Genomic DNA, 20,540 nt, shown 5'->3' with positions numbered 1-20,540 from the left:
GCTCAGATAAGTTTCCACTTTTATCGATATGTAGTATATACAAGAAACAGAAAACTATGTACTGAAATCAGAGGAAAAACCTGGATCACAGCTCGAAGCTGCCGTTCGCTAGGCTTAGCTACGGGAAGTCATTTAGGATATAAAACAGAGGACCCCGAATCCTTTGTTAGCAACACAAATCACTTCTTTGTTAAAAGAAATGCCAATTAAAAAAATCATAGAAAAGCTTTATGAGAGCCAGACATTTACCAAGCTTAATCTTGCTATAGTCAGGTGTCTGGACATTAAAAAGCAGGCTGAGTTTTTTCATTTCTGGGGGTGTAGGCAATTGATGCCATTTTTAAAAGCTTGGCATTCTTTAGTGGAAAGATTAATTGTGATTTTTTTTTTAAATTTGTTTAAAAACCAATTGAGGAACTTCTAAAATGTACTGTAGAGCAAAGAAAGCAAAGCGCAGGGAACTATACATAATCTGACTCTGTTTTTATAAAAAATGACAAATTAAACCTTCACTAAATGCACACATACATGTACGTATATAAATACAGTATGTGATTACATGTATATACATATGTAAATGTACATACATATGTAAAAGTTGACTTTTATTTGGAAATATGAAAATCAATCTATCCTTGCTGTAAAAAATCTTCTTGGGGTACCTGGGTGGCTCAGTCGGTTAAATGTCCAACTTCAGCTCAAGTCATGATCTCACAGTTCATGAGTTTGAGTCCCGAGTCAGGCTTTGGAATCTGTGACTCCCTCTTTCTCTGCCCTCTCCTACTCACACTATGTCTCTCTCTGTCTCTCAAAAAATAAATAAATGTTAAAAAAATTTTTTTTAAATCCTCTTGTAATTATTATCAATGTATTGTGTAAAAGAACTCATTTGATACAATAATACTTTGATTTTACAACAAAAAATACGTCTATAAATATACATATGTATATATGTATTTACATATAATCATAGGCCGTATTTATATATATGTATATATGTATGTGTATTTAGTCAGGGAAATTTGCATATATATATAATTTGTTAAGATTAATTTCTGTGTATGTGTATATATATACGTATATATATATATATATATATATATATAGAGAGAGAGAGAGAGAGAGAGAGAGAGAGAGAATGGAGAAAGCTGTGACTGCATATACACTAGTTGTTAAAACATGACCAGGAGTGATGAGTGTTATGCCATCAATGTGGAGGAAGGATGTATATATCCATTAATGTAAAATTACATACATGAATAAAGAAATGCTAATAAGTATGTTGACCAAAAGAAGAAAAGAAAATCCTATTAACTGTGATTTTCAAACATGAAATTTTTTTATTGTGCGTTACAGTGATTGAACAGTAATTCTAGAGAGGTATCTCAACAGGGAAGTATTTTTTACACCCACCTACACTGAGAGAACTGTCACAGTGGGGACAGCACAGCAAGAATGAAATCGCTCCCAAAGACTTCAAGTCAGAAAGCTACAAGACTATGTCTTCTACGTTTTGTGTGTTTGCCTGCCAGAGAATTCTGTTCTGCTTCTGCTCGCAGAGGCATCCCCCCAGATTCATAGAGAAGTCGGTCCTTAGGAGATGAATGGCAATTTCATGTACTTGCTTTTCCTGTTTTGATAGAAATAGTTTTTTTCTTTCCTGTCTGCATATCTCGTGATTCCTGTCTCCTCACACACATGTGGGTTTCCATTCCCAATGTTAAACAGCATAAACCACATGTTTTACAGCAGCCGACGCAGCAGAGAAGTGCTCCTGACATCTCCTTCACCATTGATGCGAATAAGCAACAGAGGCAGCTGATCGCAGAGCTAGAAAACAAGAACAGGTAAGGCTTTTTAGACATGCTGGCTTTTTTGATCAGAGTGTGTGTTCACTGAAAACTTATAGTTATGCTTTAAAATATCCAGGTTTTTCAGCTGTATGCATATTTAAAGGACGATGTCTTTAGTCAGTGATATTGGCGTCTGAGAAGCTCGTCTTTAGATTTTAGATCTTCAAAAGCTTCATGAGAAAACATACATACAGTTCTGAGATATCAGTGCAATTAATGTTTCCTCTCTAGACAGTATCATTTCCCTTTTACTGACGTGCTTGTTTTTGTTGAAAGTTTATTTATTGTGAGAGAAAGAGAGGGAGTGGGAGCAGAGGGTGGGGCAGAGGGAGAGGGGAGAGAGAAAACCAAGCAGCCCCAACTTGGGGCTCTACCTCACCAACTGTGAGATCATGACCTGAGCCAAAATCAAGAGTAGGACGCTTAACTCGCTGAGCCACCCAGAGTTTTTGTTAAGGAGCTGTCTCATTCAGAAGGGCCCTCCTGAGTGCCACCCAGAGACAAACAGAAGGCTCTTCTAAAAGAGGCATTTGGAAGTCGCCCGGGTGACTCAGTCGGTTAGCGTCCGACTCGTGGTTTTGGCTCAGCTCATGATCTCACGGTTTGTGAGTTCTAGCCCCACGTCGGGCTCCGCGCTGGCAGAGTAGAGCCTGCTTAGGATCCTCTCTCCCTCTCTCTCTGCCCCTACCCTGCTTGTGCTCTCTCTTCCTCTCTCTCAAGATAAATAAACTTTTAAATAAGCAAATCAGGCATTTGGGCTGACACCACTGTCCCCCAGTTGTTGGAGCCAAACACCTCCATGCCCAAGTCCATCAGCAGGACTCTGTCTATTCGACACAGACTGATTCTCAGCCGACCCCCACAACATATCCCAGACTGTCCACTCCGTTTCCACCATTAGCAGCAGCCCAACCTGTCACTGTGTGAAACACAAGTCATATCATGTTATTTTATGTTCAAAACCCTCTGATGGGTTTCTGTCACACTTCGACTGAAACCTACCCTTCTTACCGTGGTCTGCAAGGTCTAACCTGGGCTGATGCCTGCCTACCTTGCCAGCCTCCGCAAATCCTGCTCAGTGTGCTCCTGCTCACCTCTTTCCTTGCAGCCTGTGTACTAGCTGTTCTCTCAGTTTAGGGCGCTCTTCCTTAGGGTCGCTGCATGGGCAGGCCCTTCTCATCATTCAGGTCTTACCTCACAAGTCCTCCCGTCGAATCGTTCCCACTACCTCCTGCACCAGGAACCGCTCTCTATCACAGCTCCTGGTATGCGTGTGAGACATCATTATCTGAAATAATTGCATCTATGTGTCTGTTTCCTTCTTCCCTGACTGAAATGGAAGTTCTTTGAGAACAGAGGCCATGCCAAAGGGCCTCTGGGTTCTAGGCCCATGGTTAGGATGTTGCAGAAGCTCAGTAAATATATACTGAGTGAGAAAAATAATTAATTGCAGAGTTAGATCTCAAACTCAATACTGAGTAGGTCCAACATGGGAGCAATGTGTACATTCTAGATCTCTTAGAAGAGCACCAAACTGTCTTAACACTGAATCCCAATCTTTTTTTAATTTTTTTTAATGTTTATGTTTGAGAGAGACAGAGAAACAGAGCATGAGTAGGGGAGGGGCAGAGAGAAAGAGGGAGACATAGAATCCAAAGCAGTCTCCAGGCTCTGAGCTGTCAGCACAGAGCCCGACGTGGGGCTTGAACTCATGAGCCATGAGATCATGACCCGAGCGGAAGTCGGATGCTTAACCAACCGAGGCACCCAGGCGCCCCCACTGAATCCCATCCTTAAACACTGATGTCACTTCTGAGATCAAACTGAATAAAGGAGGAGGTCCTGATCCTTGTTTCATGCCTATAGAGTTTGACATGAGAATTTAGGGATAAATGGTCAAAGTGTTTTTTAACGTTCTATGATAAAAATTAAAAAGAAGGTGCAGACTTGGTTGGCATATTTTCCTGTTCTGAGAAAGAGAAAAAGACTACAGTGAAAACTCTCAAGCCCACAAATACCTTACCTTGGTTGCAGTGTTTACCTGCTCTCCTACCTCTCCAAAGCACTTTATTTTCCCTTCAAATCCTCTGCTTCCACTCAGCATGAGGTGAAATCAGGACCTCCTTTAAGGAAATACCCCAGTGACATCGGCCCCCATGCAGAATTCCAGAATCAGCTAGGAGCACCATGGATGTTCCAATGGCCCCAGCTATGCTGTGCTACCAGTCTTACTTCTTGTTTCCAAGACGTTTCTGGATGTTGTACTCTGAATGCGTGTTTGTAGGACCAGAGAGAGAATAAAGAAATGGGAATGAGAAGAGATGGCGGAAAGAGAAGTTTGTCCTGTCTCTTAGTCCTTTCGTGGCCCACAGAGTTCCCCACACCATGCCTGAAGAGCATCTAGTCCATTCTGAACTCATTTGTCTAAACCGGTGGCTTCATGCCCTCCAAGGACCCCAGAACCACGTCCCAGAAGCTTATCCAGGTCAACTTCTGCACTGTAGGAATTCGCCCTAGGAATCCCGTGGTCTCCAAGGTGACAATGAACCCACTAATCAGATCTCTGAGCTTCAGGGGAGGTTAGAGTTCCTCACTTCACTCCATGACTACTCTGGGTGATTCATGGACTTTTCAGCCATGATCGTTAGAAGATAATGCTTCCTTATAGCACACTTGGAAGAACTAATTGGGATTGGTATTAGGAGTAGCAGTACTCTTTACATTATATGACATAAATCACAGCCTGCATAGGCTAAACCTGTCAGAGCAAACACCAAAGACAGAGGGAGTCAGATATCCATGGCCTCTGGAGCTAACCGCCTGGGTTCAAATCACCGCTACCACCTACTTGTTATTGAACTTGGGCAAGTCTTTTAACTGGCCTGTGTTTTGATTTCCTTATTCATGAAACAGATAATAGCAGGACCTGTATACAATTTTTATGAGGATTCAATAAAAGAAGATTAAAGAGGAGAGCATAGTTCCTGGGGAGAGGCTAAGAACTCAGTACTCTTTACAGATCTTACCATAATTTTTCTTATCAGAGCTGCTTCTCTCTTTTCCTTCCTTAAGCTAAATGCTGCATCATGGTTCTGTCCTTGGAACTGACAAGGAGAACAAGTGGGAGTCATAGAATGTCAGGATGTTAGTCCTGGCGGAGAACTTCGAAATCTCAGCTTTACTGATTTTCAGGCCCTGTGGGACCTGGGGTCTCTATAGAGGTCTGAAGAAGGGGAAGAAGGGCTTGCGGCACAGGGCTTTCTTTCACCAGAATAGGCTCCCTTTTAACCATTTGACGTATTGAGTTTCCATAGAAAATTTGTCTTAAAGTTTTCCACCAGGGAATGCCAAAGGGGGACAGAAAAAGGTGGAAAACCCCTGAATTATAGTTCAGTCTCCTCACTATACCCATGAGAGAGGTAGTAACTAATAATGAGCTTCTTAATGCTGGTGTGTTTATGAAGCAGGCAGTTGTAAATCAGCCTTTCGGATGGAAAGCCATCGCCCTTGCTCACCAAGTTCACCTTCCATTCCTTATTCCTTAGTGCTTTGTTCTTATTATCTGTCTCTTGTGCGTTTTGCTGGATGGAAGACTGACCCCTCCCCCAAGAATATGTGTCTTGTAACCTTGCTTAATGGCTTCAAACTCACTTAGGGATAATTTGCCTTGCATAGGTCACCTATCCTTTATGGCAGCCTAATGTTCACCTCAGTGCGGGGCAGCCCAGACTCCGACATCAATAATAGACTGACACATCTCACCCCTGACAGGGGTCACGCCAATAGCACTCTTATGTCACACACTCAATTACAGTGAATCCTTTTAAAAGCACTTTCCTTCCAAGGCTACCCTCATTGAGATCCATTGTTGAGGCTGAAAATGGTAAGAATAAGAAAAAAATTTTTGGCCTAACCGGGGGCTTCTCCGATAAATTCAGTGAGGGGAATGTCATTCCCGGTGAGAGAATGGGGTTATCTAGTTTTGTGAAATGAGCACCATTTATCCTGTTTTCCCTCCAAGCACCTCTTAGCCGGTAGCTGCAATGACTTGATGGTGTCAGGCTGTGATCAGAAATAATCGGAAGATATATTTTTGCTCCTAAGCAGCACACTTTTCAAAGTTGAACACGTTACCACAGTATTATGTTACTTAGTAGAGCAATTATCAGGTCCTGGTGAGAACACTCAGCTTGAAGTCTCCAACAACATACTGTAGAGTTTGAATGTGCTGGGGCTGAGGTCAGCCTTCCGCTGTCCGTAGCACCCATCTAGCTACAGCCAGTCCCTCATAAACACTGTTGGTTAGTGAGACTTTCTTCTGCTCCCAAACATAGGGTGACCGCCCCCCTCGGATGTTAGCATCCTGGATATCCTGAAAGTTAACTGACCCTAGTTTCTTACCTTCTTCCTCTCTCCCAAGAGAAATCTTACAGGAGATCCAGAGGCTGCGGCTAGAGCATGAACAAGCTTCTCAGCCCACTCCAGAGAAGGCACAGCAAAACCCCACTCTGCTGGCAGAACTCCGGCTCCTCAGGTAAGAGAGGAGCCCAAGGCCTCTTGGGAAATGCAAGTGACTGGGATCTTCCAAAAGTCTAACGGCGTCCAGCCAGAAAACAGCCCTTAGCCACCATAGCTGCTGACATGCTTGCTGTTTCTTTAAAAAAAAAAAAAAAAAATGTAATGTTTATTTATTTTTGAGGGAGAGAGAGTGGGGGGGGTGCAGAGAGAGAGGGGGAGACACAGAATCTAAAGCAGGCTCTAGGCTCTGAGCTGTGAGCACAGAGCCCGCCATGGGGCTCAAACTCACAAACTATGAGATCATGACCTGAGCTGAAGTCAGACACTTAACTGACCGAGCCCCCCAGACACCTCTGTTTCTTTTTTAATAGCACAGGCCTATTCACTGAGATTTGGGGGTTTTAAGGAGACGCTGTGTATATTTTATTCTTTCATTTGACACAGTGAAGGGGAAACAGCATTCTTTACAAACAAAATCTCTCACTGAAAAAAATTTGAACTCAGCTCTTTCTAGTTATTTGCACTATCGACAATGTGTTTATGATACAAGTGATCAACGCAACAAACACAGAAACAGCTAAATAAACATCACAGGCTTTTACATTTAAAAATTTACCTGTAACCCACAAAAAAGGAGTCTGATTTTCTCTCAATCTTGGTCCGTAAAAGCTTCACATGCAGACCTTAAAAAATAGACCTCATACCTTCTTGTTCTGCTAATGAATTAAAACACCTGCTGTTGTCTAGTCCGACACCATAAGACATTTGAGTCTGAAAGGCCCTTAGAAGGTTCCACCCTTGAATTTCAGTGCACTTTTCAGAGTCAGGAAGGTAGAGAATAGCACATGCTGTGCTCATGTGCAAAAGGCTGGGGGGTGGTTGTGGGCTTCACCTCAGACCGGCTTAGCACCATGCCTTGAAATATGACACATACTCAAACCTATGTGTGTAGCAAACAGCACAAACATAAATTCAAAGGCATTGCTTCATAGGAATGTCCTATTTCACAAGGCACTTTTAGTTGTTAGCAGATATGACATTCTTTCCATCTTCCAGTTTCGGTGCCAGATTCCAGGTATATCTTACTCTGAGGGACGCTTTTTATAGCAAGTACAGATGCCTCTTCTCAGAAACCCTTGTCATCATTAGAGTGCCATTAACTTCTTCCAGACAAAATGACTAAATTAAGCAGGTTCTGGATGGTTATGTTTGGATTTTACCAAGTTCCTATTGATTGTAGTCATGGATGTTTCCGGGGGTTCCATCCCAGCCCTGCTCTTCAGACACACGCATGACGAGGCACCACAGCACATCTGGCCCAGGCTGCAGGCCCTGCCTGCTCTCAGGGAGGCCCCATTCTCCCTCTCTCCAGGCCTGTGCACCTGCCTAGACGGCAGAGCCACCAAAGGCATGAGTTATGGAAAGGAGATCTATGGAACCGGCAACTTGTAGGGACTGCTTGATGTGAAAGGATCATGTCATACTTTCGAATAACTAAAGAATTTAGTGGAAGAAACAGAAATCCTTCCTTTTCAAACTATATAATCTCTGGTCCTTTCTTCAGGGAGATGTATTAGAAGTCCTTGCATGTTCTACTACACGTCACCCAGGTGGGATGAAAGTGGAAAGAAGGAAAAGGTGACATTCTATATCATTATCCTCAAAGGCATATAAAAGTAAATGCCTGCTCGAAAGAAAATTTGCCTACTAGGACTATGTAGGCCCTCCCAGCTCACAAGCTGTGAGTCGAACTTACACAGAAACATAACTGAATAAACCAATTTGGAAATGGAGTAATCATTCATCTCCACATCTAGGTACCTTGTCTCCTGAAATGTTCTTTATGCCTCTTCCGTTGAGTGTCCCATTCTCTGTTGGAGGGATGATGACTAGGAATTTTTCATAAACATTTTCATCAGATCACCTGTTAGCATTTGCTTTCGAAAGTATTTGGTTCCATTTGGGTGATGCCGTCCAGGAAGGCTTCTTGATGTGCCTGGGTCACTGATGATAGTTCTCCAACTGATATGTCTTCCCTCCTTGGCATTGCTATCTTGGAACAGACTGATAGTTCTAACCACCCTCCTGGCCCTGACTTGTGGGCATTCCCATATCCCCAGCTGAGCCCAAACCCATGCTAAGGAGTCTGTCTCTGTGAAAAACTTCAGTGTTTTGGGTGCTCCCTGTCAGCCGGTGGCCCACGCCTGAAGCTAGAGGCCTGAGGCCTGAGACACCTAAATCCCAACTGCCTCCATATTCTACACATTTCTTCTACCTTGAAGAAGAAGGAATGCCCTCCCTTAAAGGCTATTTCTCTAGATCCTTATAAGCCATTAATTCTCTGGTAAGCATTTCCATGAGTTGGAGATTTCACAGATACCCTGACATCCTAGGTCAAGAAACTTGCTTTGGGTATTCTAACTTTTATCCTTTAGTCATTTCAGACTCCAAAACAATGGCTTCTTGCACACTTTGGCCTTTGTTCACACTGAGGAGTGGCCACATGCAGCAGCCACAGGAACTCCTTGGACAGAGATCTTCTCCGTCCATTACAACCTTCTGGTGCCTCTTATTGAGAAACCAACAGGAGAAATTTCTTTCAGCTGCGGAATGGACGAGGGGAGACAGGAGCAGAGCTCAGCTTTTCATTAATGCAGTTCATTTTTATCTTAAGAGCACTATGACCTTTCTAAATAATCACATTTTCCTTTTTACATCAGCCACAAGAAAGCTGAAAGCCAAGTTTGCAACCCAGATCTGACAACCAAGTGGGGTTATATGATAGGCATTTCCGTGTGCTAATCTGACGCTCCCTAGGCACTAAACTCTATAATACACTGTCCCGGGTAATTGCTGTAACAAACCCGGGAGATAGACTATTATTGTACTCTTTTTATAGATATGGAAACTGAGATTCACAGAAGTTAAATAATTTGCCCAAGATCCCACACAATGAGTAGCACATGTGGATTCCATCTCCTTTTCTTGGGTCTTAGTTATCTCCTGCTGGACTGTTATTACTCACTTAATTGATTCCTGGCCCCTGACCCATCTACACTACTATCAGATCTTTCATCCCTCATTTTATTATTCATTTAGTTCATTCAGCAAATATTTCTAAAACGCAGGATGCCCACAGTTGAATTGAAAAAGATACTGTCCTGGTCCCACAGAATGTGTGGTCCAGTAGGAAAATGACATACATCAAATAAACACACAAATGAGAATATAGTTACAAACTGAGATAAGGACTATTAGGAGTCTTGCTTTTAAATAAAGACATTATAATAATAAAGATCAGAGCAGAAATAAACAATATAGAATCTAAAAAAACTGTAGAGCAGATCAATGAAACCAAGAGTTGGTTTTTTGAAAAAATAGAGACATTATAATCCAACCTGCCCTTCACTGTGGTCAAAGAAGGTTACCATGAAGAGGGATTGTTTGAGTTGAAGGATGAAGGATGAATGGGAACAGGGATTAAGGGTGGCAGAGGGGCTAAAACAGCAGTAAAAGGGTCTCCTGGAAGATAGAGGCCATAGGTCCGAAAACCAAATGGCAGGAGCAAATGTGGCACTTTTTTAGGAAATGAAAGGTCTATAGACCTAGAATGCAGTGAATGAAAGGGTGTATGGAAAGAGACAGAGCTGACGATGTAGGTAGGGGTAGACGGTGACACTGTGTGGCCTTACAGACCTTCTCAAGGATATTGCTGTTAATCCGACAATAGAAGCCATAGAAGGGGGAAGAACTGCATGTCCAGTCCACACAGCAGATTACAATGTAAAGTCAGGTTCACACGAATCAGAGATCTTACTCCAGCATGGAGATTTACTAGTAACTTCAAGAATGCAGGCAACCAAGAGGCACCGATAAAGCAGAGAAAGGTCTGGGACATTCCACATAGTTCCTGAGGTCTTTCCTTTTCTACATTGGGTGGAGTTTTGGAGGGAGTTTTGCAAGGTTATCTAGCAAGCCTTTCTTAAATTTTTACCACCATATGGAACTGGACGTCTTCTTCAGAGTTACCACTGAAGTGCAGCAATTTGTTCATATTTTTATTGTACACTCACCATCGTCGTCTTGAACTTCTTTCTCCTCCTCTTTCGCTCAAGGACAAAAACTGTATCCTACTCATTATTTTATTTACAGTGTCTTAAAAGTGCCAAATGGATGGCATGAATGGATAAGCTGCAAAACGATTAAGAGATAGCTAAAGAACTGTGTTTGCAAAGACAATACCATCTTCTAGGATAAAACATTTATTAAAACTGTGAAGGAACTAACTTCACACTACAAATCTCAAAGAGGAAAAAAAGTATAATTTCCATATCTATACCTTGCAAAAAAAATAAACACTTTATTTTATACCCCCGAAATTACATTCTTATCAATGTGTATAAAATTATTTTTCAAGAAAACTTGCGGGGCGCCTGGGTGGCTCAGTCGGTTAAGCATCCGACTTCAGCTCAGGTCATGATCTCACGGTTTGTGAGTTCAGGCCCCGCGTTGGGCTCTGTACTGACAGCTCAGAGCCTGGAGCCTGCTTCGGATTCTGTGTCTCCGTCTCTCTCTGCCCCTCCCCCACTTGTGCTCTGTCTCTCTCTATCAAAAATAAATAAAATGTAAAACAACAACAACAACAACAACTTGCTAATTAAGGTAACTTCGTGTTCTATTAATGAAAAATGAAAGTGTAACCTCTGGTGTAAGTCTGGTTTCCGGAGTTGAATTTAATAGACCAGCTTAATTTTTAAATTATTTTTGGGAAATAACACAAAGCTGAATACTTTTTGTTTTACCATATGATGATACATTTTTTTTAAGTTTATTTATTTATTTTGAGAGAGAGAGCAGGGGTGGGGCAGAGAGAGAGGGCAGGGGAGGGAGCAGAAAGAGAGGGAGAGAGAGAATCCCAAGCAGGCTCTGCACTGTCAGCATGGAGCCCGACGCAGGGCTCCGAGTCACGAACTGTGAGATCATGACCTGAGCCAAACCGATAGCTGGATGCTCAGTTGACTAAGTCACCCCTATGGGGATATATTTTTAAAATTACTATCATCTCTTATCACAACAGTTTCATGAATGACAGTATGTTTTTTTCACTTTTTATTTTGAAAAAATTTAAGAGTTGTAAGAAAATCACAATGGATGTCCTTATATACTTCACCTAGAGATAACAAACGTATTACTACACCCTTCTCTATCTCCCTATAGAAGCTTATATATATATATGTATATATGTATATATATGTATATATGTATATGTATAGCATACGTATTTTTGATGAGTCATTTTGAGAGTAAGTTGCAGACATCATAACCCTTTACCACTAAGTATTTCTGTGTATATGTCCTATGTAAAAATGTATTGTCTTACATAACCATGGCACCATCATCAAATTCAGAAAAGTTGATATTATTGTCTCATATATGATCTATATTAAAATTTTGCCTGTTGTCCCAACATTGTCCTAAGAGAAAATGGGTTTTAAAGTACACTCAAGGGGCACCTGGGGGTTTCCGTCAGTCGGTCAAGCATTCAACTTCAGCACAGGTCATATCTCACGGCTGGTGAGTTTAAGCCCCACATCAGTCTCTGTGCTGACAGCTCGGAGCCTGGAACCTGCTTCAGATTCTGTGTCTCCCTTGCTCTCTGCCCCTCCCCCACTCACACTCCATCTATCTCTCTCAAAAATAAACATTAAAATATATATATATCATATATATTATTTTAAAAACACACGCAAAATTAGAAATTATCAGGCAGAATCTCAAAATAAAAGACATTCCTTTTACATAGGTATACATTTAGCTCTATGAAAATAAAATCACTACTTAGTCCTTGTTTTCTTGTTCCCACTTGGAACCATGGAAGCTACACCACAAATTTGTTAATCAGACCCACATTTGGTAGCCACTTATAGAGAAGATTAAATAAAGACATTATTACATGAAATTCTTTTTTTTTTTAATTTTTTTTTAATGTTTATTCATTCCTGAGAGAGACAGAGACAGAGTACGAGCAGGGGAGGGGCAGAGAGAGAGGGAGACACAGAATCCGGAGCAGGCTCCAGGCTCTGAGCTGTCAGCACAGAGCCTGATGAGGGGCCCAAACTCACAAACCGCGAGATCATGACCTGAGCCCAAGTTGGACGCTCAACCAACTAGGCCACCCAGGCGCCCCGTGAAATTATTTTAATTGAATTTAATCAATGCATGAAAGAGTAGATGTCATGTTTTGAAAAATTACTACTTATAAGAAAACTGTACAAGTTTTTTTAATTGTTGATTAATTCTAAATTAATACCAGTTAACTTTTCCGCATAGTTTTTAGATGCCTACCTTAGTATTTTTTACCTACAATATTAGAATTTACTGTAACCCTCTTCGCAAAGTGCTCCTATGACCAAAAGTCCAAAAATTACAAAACAGTATCTAGAAGAACACTGGAAATACGTCAGAAACATTATCTATCCTTCTACCAACCCCTACCATGGATATATTTGGGACACCATGTGCAGACAAGGTCAAAGATAAAACAGCTAGTGGATTTGTCATTGACAAATATTTTTGAATGGAGTAAGACTTTCAAAATTAGAATGTTGCAGCCCAGGAAGACAAAGACTAAAATAAGATACCATTAAAATCTATAAAATCATGATGTTCCTTGTCCTTCAGGATTCAGAAAAGAGGCAATTGTAAAAGAAAAAGGAAGGAATGTTCTGGGAGTAAGTAAGCCTTGAATGGCAATAAAAGCCAAAAATATAAATATATTCAAAAAGAGCTGAGGTATGTTTATAAATTTTAAATTCATAATTCATTAGAGAAACCTGAATCAAAGCAAATTAGGAATGTTTCATTTATATCCATAACCTGTGCTCCCCCCAAAATATCTTTCAATTGGATGAGTCATTGACCTAAGTCAGTATGACATTTTCATACTGTCAGTTTTTCATTTCAGAGTCTCTGCTACAGTGTGACTTAATCTTTTGCCTGTGCCATTGAGACTAGGCACATCCATTCATACGTTAACACATGGTTAAAGCAGTCACACATTTTTAAAATATAAGTTCCAATATCTCAAACTCAGGCAGAAGCCTTTGGGGCACGGGGGAAAAATTGTGTATATTATTCACTAATGATCATGAAATAATAGATTTGAAATTGACTTGAAAAGTACACACATACATCAGAAATACGAACCATTAATATTCTTCTCCATACTGTTTCATTTCTTTTCCCTCTTTTAAAGATATTCTTGGTACCTCTCAGTGTCAATATAAATGATGGAGTATAGATTGTCCTTTGTGGTTTCCATTCTTGCTGACAGTTTAATAGAAGTTCTGCAAAACAAACAAAATTAAACAAACACAAATCTTATAGGTTATTTTCAGTTGGAACAATTCTGTAGGAACTCCTATAAAGTCAAACCCAAACCAGAAAACTTCAGTTGACTATAAAAACTCTGTACTATGAATATTTCACCCCTGAAAGTTACCATATTGCATACTAAGAATGGAAGAAATGAAAAATAAACTTTCAAACTCCAATTTCCAAATACTAGGGTAATCAGTATGCCCTTTGAGATTTACAGAAGCGTCCTTGGTTTTGGAAGATCTGTGGGATTGACCTTTTTCGGTGCCAGTTTGGTTTCTGTTTGTTGTCTTAAGGGGCCCAATGGCATCACACAAGGCCCAGGACATACTAAGCATTCAGAAAAGATTTCACTGACTGGTTAATTCAGGGTAGAAGGGGGAGTATATCCAAGAGGATTTTAATTCATCTGTGTTTTGGTATGACTTCTAACAAACAAATGTATACCTCAAGCTATAACTGTTCGTTCATTTGACATTTCCCTGCCTGGAAACCACATCAGAGATCAGAGATGCCCTTTTTCTGGCGGTCTACTAGTGTCACAAGACTTGGAAGTGTGATCAGCTCAGTGGGTTGAATGCTGTTCTGATGATGACTACTTCTTTCTTAGACAGCGCAAGGACGAGCTGGAACAGAGAATGTCTGCTCTCCAGGAGAGCCGGAGAGAGCTAATGGTCCAGTTAGAAGGTCTCATGAAGCTACTAAAGGTAAGACATTTCAAATAAACATTTCCTAGACCTGTGACTATGGCATTTATAAAAATCGTTCACACATAATGTGCAATGATTTCTCCAATTACTATATGTGATTTTCCCCAAAATACGGCTTCAGTCCCAGATGTAGGATCTTTTCTTAGATATGTCCAATGATAGCAGTCAGTTATCAGGCTCATTCTTATCCATTTCCTGGAACCAGACTACTGAGGACCCTCATAGGACAACTTCTTGGCTTATTTCCAGTTCCTATGTGCTTGAAAGTACTAAAACTGGATTTATTCAGGAATATTGTACATTTAATAGCTTCGGAAGTTCTGAATAAAGTGAGCAGAAGCTAATGCTTCTGCAAGATGAAGATATAGCCATAATTTTGGAGATTATAGTTTTATTAAGAGGAGTAACTAACTGATCATTTCAGTGAAGTATTTTCTCTCATCTGTGAGGCTTTAGCAGCAAGTCACGTAACTTCCATGACTCTCAAGTACGAACTGTAAACAGGAATACCCCCTTAGCTCTCTGCGGGTAGAGTGTTTAATAAGATGATCTAGGGAAGTCCTCTGCAGAGCGCTGTAACCTGTTAGTCTCACTGGGAAGTGGCCTTCTCCGTTTCATAAACCCCTACCCCCTTCTTCAGTATATACTAAATCACGTGTCAAGTCACAAGTAGGCTAATTATGGTCACGTGGCCACAGTCGGCCCAGGAGAGGTGTCAGTGCTAGGTGGTCATCCCGCCTGAGGTAGACAAGCAGAAACCACTGCGGATTGGAACTGTGATATGCCAAAGGCGGGAACTGATACTGAAACTTGCCCGGTCCCTGGGGCAGCTCATCTGTGAGACAGACGTCCATCCTTTCAGTCCCCGGATCCCTCGCATCCCCGACACACCATCATTTACTGTTTCGCCCTTCCTCTTTTTCTGTCTTTCCTTTTTTTTCTTTTCTTTTTTCATTGCTTTCTTTCTCTCTTCCTTCCTCCTTCCTATCTTTCTTTCATGTATTTAACAAATATTTGTTGAAACCTACTGTGTCCTAGCACTGGGCACACACTTACATATAAGTGCAACACTTCCTTCTTTGGTTTCCTTTGGTCTTTTTTTTTTTTTCCCCCTTAGACAACCTTTCCTGCCATCAGTGTTGGGAATGCTTTATCTTCACTAAACAAAATTTACTTTTTAGTATACTAGCCATGTAAAGTGTAGAACTCAGTTTTTGTTGTACTATATATATTGAGACAGGACTGGATAATGGATAGCCTCTCACTGTTTCTGCCCTGTTGTCTCATTTGATGATCCAGAAAAGCTCTTTCAGCTTTCCTTTTCAAATATACCAAATGAAGAGGGTCGATCTCATCTTTCCCTTCACTGAATGACAGGAAACCTTGAAAATAGCCCACTGCTTATATTCCTATAGCTTCTGTCACCACAGCAATGGGGCGGGGGTGGGGGTGGGGGTGGGGGGTTCTATTTACTGTCAGCCATCTTGGCATCGACCTGGCCTAACCCAGCATAGTCTGTTCTATCGGGATGTATAAACAGCAGGCTAGAGGGATAGATCGTGTGGAAAGGTGGATGGACATAGGAAGGAATGAGATGGTCTGTAGTCTCACATACCTAAATAGACCTGGGACTAAAGTCACTGAGGTAGGAGAGGCCACCACCGAAGCCGTGTTGATGTTTCCCCCATCTTGCATTCCCTCACACTGTGTACGCATTCTGCCTGGAACCCTGGGTAACCTAACTGTTATTGATTCAATCTTTCTGTAGGAAGAAGAACTGAAGCAGGGAGTAAGTTATGTTCCCTACTGCAGGTCTTAACTAACTATGGAGGGGCCTGCCATCCTGCCGTTTTTCCCATTGCTTTTGCCTCTAATGTCTGTTCACGCTTCAGTTTGGAAAGAGAACAAAAATCATACTAATTTGCTTCCTTTTCAATGTAGTGCTTGAATTGAGACATATAAAATTTAGCTTTTTTTTTTTTTTTTAATAACTGTTACTACTGTGGGCATCAAAAGAAGAGCCATTACACCTTTTAGAAGAGGGGGAAAAAATCATAATGTGTTGGAGACTTTTTACAGCTCCAGGGGTCTAAGTTTCCAACCAGTCTCATGCTTTTCTGGGTTATTGATCAGACCCTTCTCTGAACAGAGACACCCACTCTGGCCACTAAAGCTACATACAGCACTCAAGCTAACCTCTCTGCATCCTCTCATTTAGTTCAGTTTCCATTTTACTGGAAAGGCGTGTGACCTCTTTGTACAAGCCAGTTACATCTCTTTTCATTGCATAATTACTAAGCCCTGTTCCCCCCTGGTCACCAAAATGGGTTCAGTCCAGGAGAAACACTGTCCTCAGTATCTGCTCATTTCCCATTGTTTAGTTCTTGAGAACGGAATCCCTACCACTGGTTCGTAATAATCTCAAAAGAATGGGTAACTTTCAGCCCTTCTCTTATCACCAAGAACCTCTCCGCTCTGGGAGTTCACAAGGCCCTTGCATACATCTTCTCTGGAAGCAGGAACACTGTGATTCTCTAACTGTAGTCGCTCAACTGGAACCCTGTGTCTGACCCTGTGGTCCGGTTCAGAGCCATGAGAGGGAGTAGCCTACTCGAAACATAACAATAACAAAACAGAAGCAAAAGAACAGCAACTTTAATTTCAGGTGCACGTACCAAACCGTGTATGACGCTATATCCCATTTGCTGGTATCACCAGGAAGTTTCACATCATTTCCATGGATCGATTAGAACCACAGCCTGTCCAATTTCAACGTACCTTTTATTCTTCTGTATTCTCTTTCCTGTTATTCATTGTGTGTGTTTGTGTGTAACAACGAACGTTTGCAAAATGCTGGACACAGTTTTACCCTTCCTTCCCACGGTCTGTAAAAAAGGAAAGTGTAAAACTAATCTGTAATGTCAGACAATAAAGACAATGTATTACACTATTTTGTATTTTGTGAAAAAAGTTGCTTTACTAAAGTCAAATTTTAATGAGAGACAGTCCCCCTTGGTGAAGGACGCACATTTATAGCCTGTCTAATTGCCCATAAAGGCGTACACGGGGCATTGCTATTGTAGTTCCAGCGCACTTAGATCATGGTAGAGAAAAATGCCTTGCTGTGCTGCTTCTCTGTGCAAACAGCCTTTTTCCTTTCCTGTCTCTTACTTAGCATGTGCACAGAAAAAAGGGGAAAAAAGCTCAAATATAACCTCACACCTAGTGGAGAGAGGGCAATCATCCTATAGTCCATCAGCCTTGCTGAGCCATCTCCCTCAGGGGCCCATTTCCCACCATTCCCCAGGCCACACATTCTTGAAAGGCTGTGTGGACCAGGAAGTTCCTAAACCCATGGCTGCAAACAGCCAAACCATGGCAGCACCCATAGAGCATTACTGCCTCCTTTCCTTCCAGCTCCTCCCACGGAGCCCTCAACAGTGGCTGCATCTCTGAAAGTCAGCCCTCAGCTGGGTACCGCTGCCTGGGTTCTAAAGGGCCATCATTGGGAACGCTCAGATGTCAGCAATGCAATGTCTGGGTGGGGAGAGAATTTGCTTGTCTTACTCATTTATTGATGTGCTTGTGTAGTCAAGCCTCTTTTCCAAAAGGACCCAAGGCAGCTCCCAACAAAAGACATCAGCAATGACTTCATAAAATAAATATAGAAAGATCAGAAACTAACGAAGAGAAAATGCAAATATGCTAATCATAAGAGACAAGGGTGTTCCTCTGAGCTTTTTGGCAATGAGGCAAAAAGAAAAAAAAAAAAAAAAAAGGAAAACATAATTGGTGGTTTTATCGGAACAGAAATACCAGTTCTCAGGGGACCAAAATTTCTGTTGGCATAAAATATGAAAAAGAAGTCTTTACTCGGAGCTTTAGAGAATTTGTGCTGAATAATAAACGGGACAAATGCAGCAGCAGATGTTAAGTGGCTGATTATTATACTGACCTTCAGTTAAAATTACAGACAGAACCCTGTATGTCCCAATCCTGAGCAGGCAGATCTACAAGGAAAGAAACATATGCCATTCAAATATATAGACTTGGTATAACATGATCTAAGGAGAGAATTTAGAGGTTTTAGTCTGCCGTCTGCTTCTAAATTCTATTTTTATTTATGAGCCTTACCCCTTTGGGGACATTCTCTTTGTAAAATCAGATTTAAGACACTGCACACAACAAATTGTGCTTGATTTAATAACCTCTACTTGCTTTATCATAAGTCTCTGTGGTTCAATGTATTTTATGATACTGGTATATATAATTCCTACTTCTGTTTCTTGTTAGAGATAATGCATGAATTTATCCCCCTTGAGGAGAGAACATGAATTTAAAAAAAAAATAGTGCCTGTAATATAATATGATGATTATGGTATCATAAGCAATAAATTTTTTTTTACAAAACTTGCATCAAAATTATCCTACCCTCTTTCTTCTTTGTGTATTTTTAAGATTTATTGGAGGAACCATAAAAAGAACACTCATAAAAAGTGTAATAATGAAGGCAGCTGGGGTATAATTGCAATGACAGTATGTTTCAGAGTTTCTGGTAGACTTCCAGTTTCCAGTATCATGTCCCAATCTAAAACCAGATATCCTGACTTTGAGTTCAGGATGTAAGGTCTCAAAAAATTTTTGCAGAAAGGTGACTGGTGTTAGACCGGACGGTAGGGTCCCTGTTCTTCTCTCATACCTGTAAGATCTTGAGTTAGTCAGTTAACTTCCTGGTAATTTATCTCAAGCAGATTGCTAATACATGGCCCACAGGATTTGGGGGGAGATTTTGAAAGCTAATGGATGTGAAAGCACTTTGTAAAATACTATATGCATGTCAGATATTAGTATAAAAGTGTGTATATGTTTATACACATACATCCAACAATATGTAAACTTTTGTGATTTGACCCCTATTTTACACACACACGTGCATGTACACACACACTCACTTCTCTTCCTTCCAGTTAACTAAGAGTGTCTCAGTCAGAGGAGGAAAGTGAAACATCATTTCAAATTCCATCTCCTGCCCCCATTCTCTTCTCTATTAATAACTGGAGGCCCAGTTAACTTGGGAAATCATGGTCTCTCAGGTTTCTGTTTCTCCCAAACACATTGGGAATATGAGCGGGCCAGAAGTAACGAGTTTTATCAGCATCAGTTCACCTTCTTTTATCTCCCTCACCCATCTTCTCTGGTGGGTATTCTGTGGAGTGGTGAAGCAATCAGAAATGGGATGGGGTTGGCAGGGTGGGGGTGGGGGGACAATTCACATCATAAATAATCAACTACAATATTAGGACTGGCATCCAGTGTTCAAAGCATACCCTCTCAGGCTCTCTCTCACACAAACTTTTTTAAAATTAGGGATTTAGTCAATTCATTCTAGGAAAGTAAAAATTATTTTTTTTACTTGAAAACCTTAGGAGATGACCTTCTGGTTCAGATTAAACCACCCCCTGACCAGCCTCAGCCCTCTTCACTCCCCACAGCAAACCTGGAGCATCCTTGCGCTCTCTGCGATACCCCTCCTCTTCTCTTCCCTCGCTCATGACACTCTAAGACCTGGAATATTCTTCTCTCCTGGCAATACGACCTTTCTTCTGCCCGGAAATCTCCACTATTAAGACTCAAGTTAAGTGACGCCTCCTGCCTGACCAGTTAGGATTAGTCACCTCATCCCTACCCCCACAGCCCTTTGTACACAGCAATCCCTATGATGATAGTCAGTGAACATGAACTGGAAGAGAGGGTGAAAAGAGGGTTGGACATAGCTAAACGCTACTCTGCTGTACCTTCTCCGGCTGCTGAGTCAAACCTGGCTGACAGGGCTGCATTCCCAGCCAAACCTGAGAGGTAGGCTTTTCAGTCAGGGGGAGGGTTGTGCACTCGTGTCCCCTGGTCATCTGCTCAGCCGTGTCTCCAGGCAGTGCTGGTTCAGCAATTACACATTTGGTCCCTTCCCTGAAGCCTCCCTCCTTTCTGGTGCCGAGTGGAAACCAAAATACTTCCTGGAAAAAATCAGAAAATGTATGGATCTTGTCAGGCTTCTTAAAAATTGATACAACAGCAGGTTGAGTGG

The 20,540-nt window shown here is 41.4% G+C and overlaps 1 protein-coding gene and 1 long non-coding RNA gene across 5 annotated transcripts in view; one reads left to right on the top strand and one right to left on the bottom strand.

Annotated features, from left to right (window-relative positions):
- Positions 1-20,540, top strand: part of DTNA (dystrobrevin alpha) — a 356,259-nt gene that overhangs the window by 315,629 nt on the left and 20,090 nt on the right. For 3 of the 4 annotated variants that reach the window (XM_032595369.1, XM_032595370.1, XM_032595372.1), the window contains 3 exons: positions 1,750-1,847; positions 6,274-6,387; positions 14,359-14,455. In XM_032595369.1, coding sequence (XP_032451260.1) covers positions 1,750-1,847; positions 6,274-6,387; positions 14,359-14,455 — 309 coding nt within the window. Of the gene's footprint in view, positions 1-1,749; positions 1,848-6,273; positions 6,388-14,358; positions 14,456-16,226; positions 18,218-20,540 lie in introns of those variants that run through there. The other variant, XM_032595371.1, reaches the window with a different exon arrangement.
- On the bottom strand, positions 16,429-20,152 carry LOC115528330. The gene is made up of 2 exons (XR_003973220.1): positions 19,956-20,152; positions 16,429-18,468 (listed from the first exon to the last, which is right to left on the bottom strand). It is a non-coding gene; the product is annotated as an uncharacterized LOC115528330 (long non-coding RNA).

This window comes from Lynx canadensis, chromosome D3 (assembly GCF_007474595.2).
Source record: "Lynx canadensis isolate LIC74 chromosome D3, mLynCan4.pri.v2, whole genome shotgun sequence".
Lineage (NCBI taxonomy): Eukaryota > Metazoa > Chordata > Mammalia > Carnivora > Felidae > Lynx > Lynx canadensis.
This window is presented reverse-complemented; position numbering and strand designations above follow the sequence as displayed.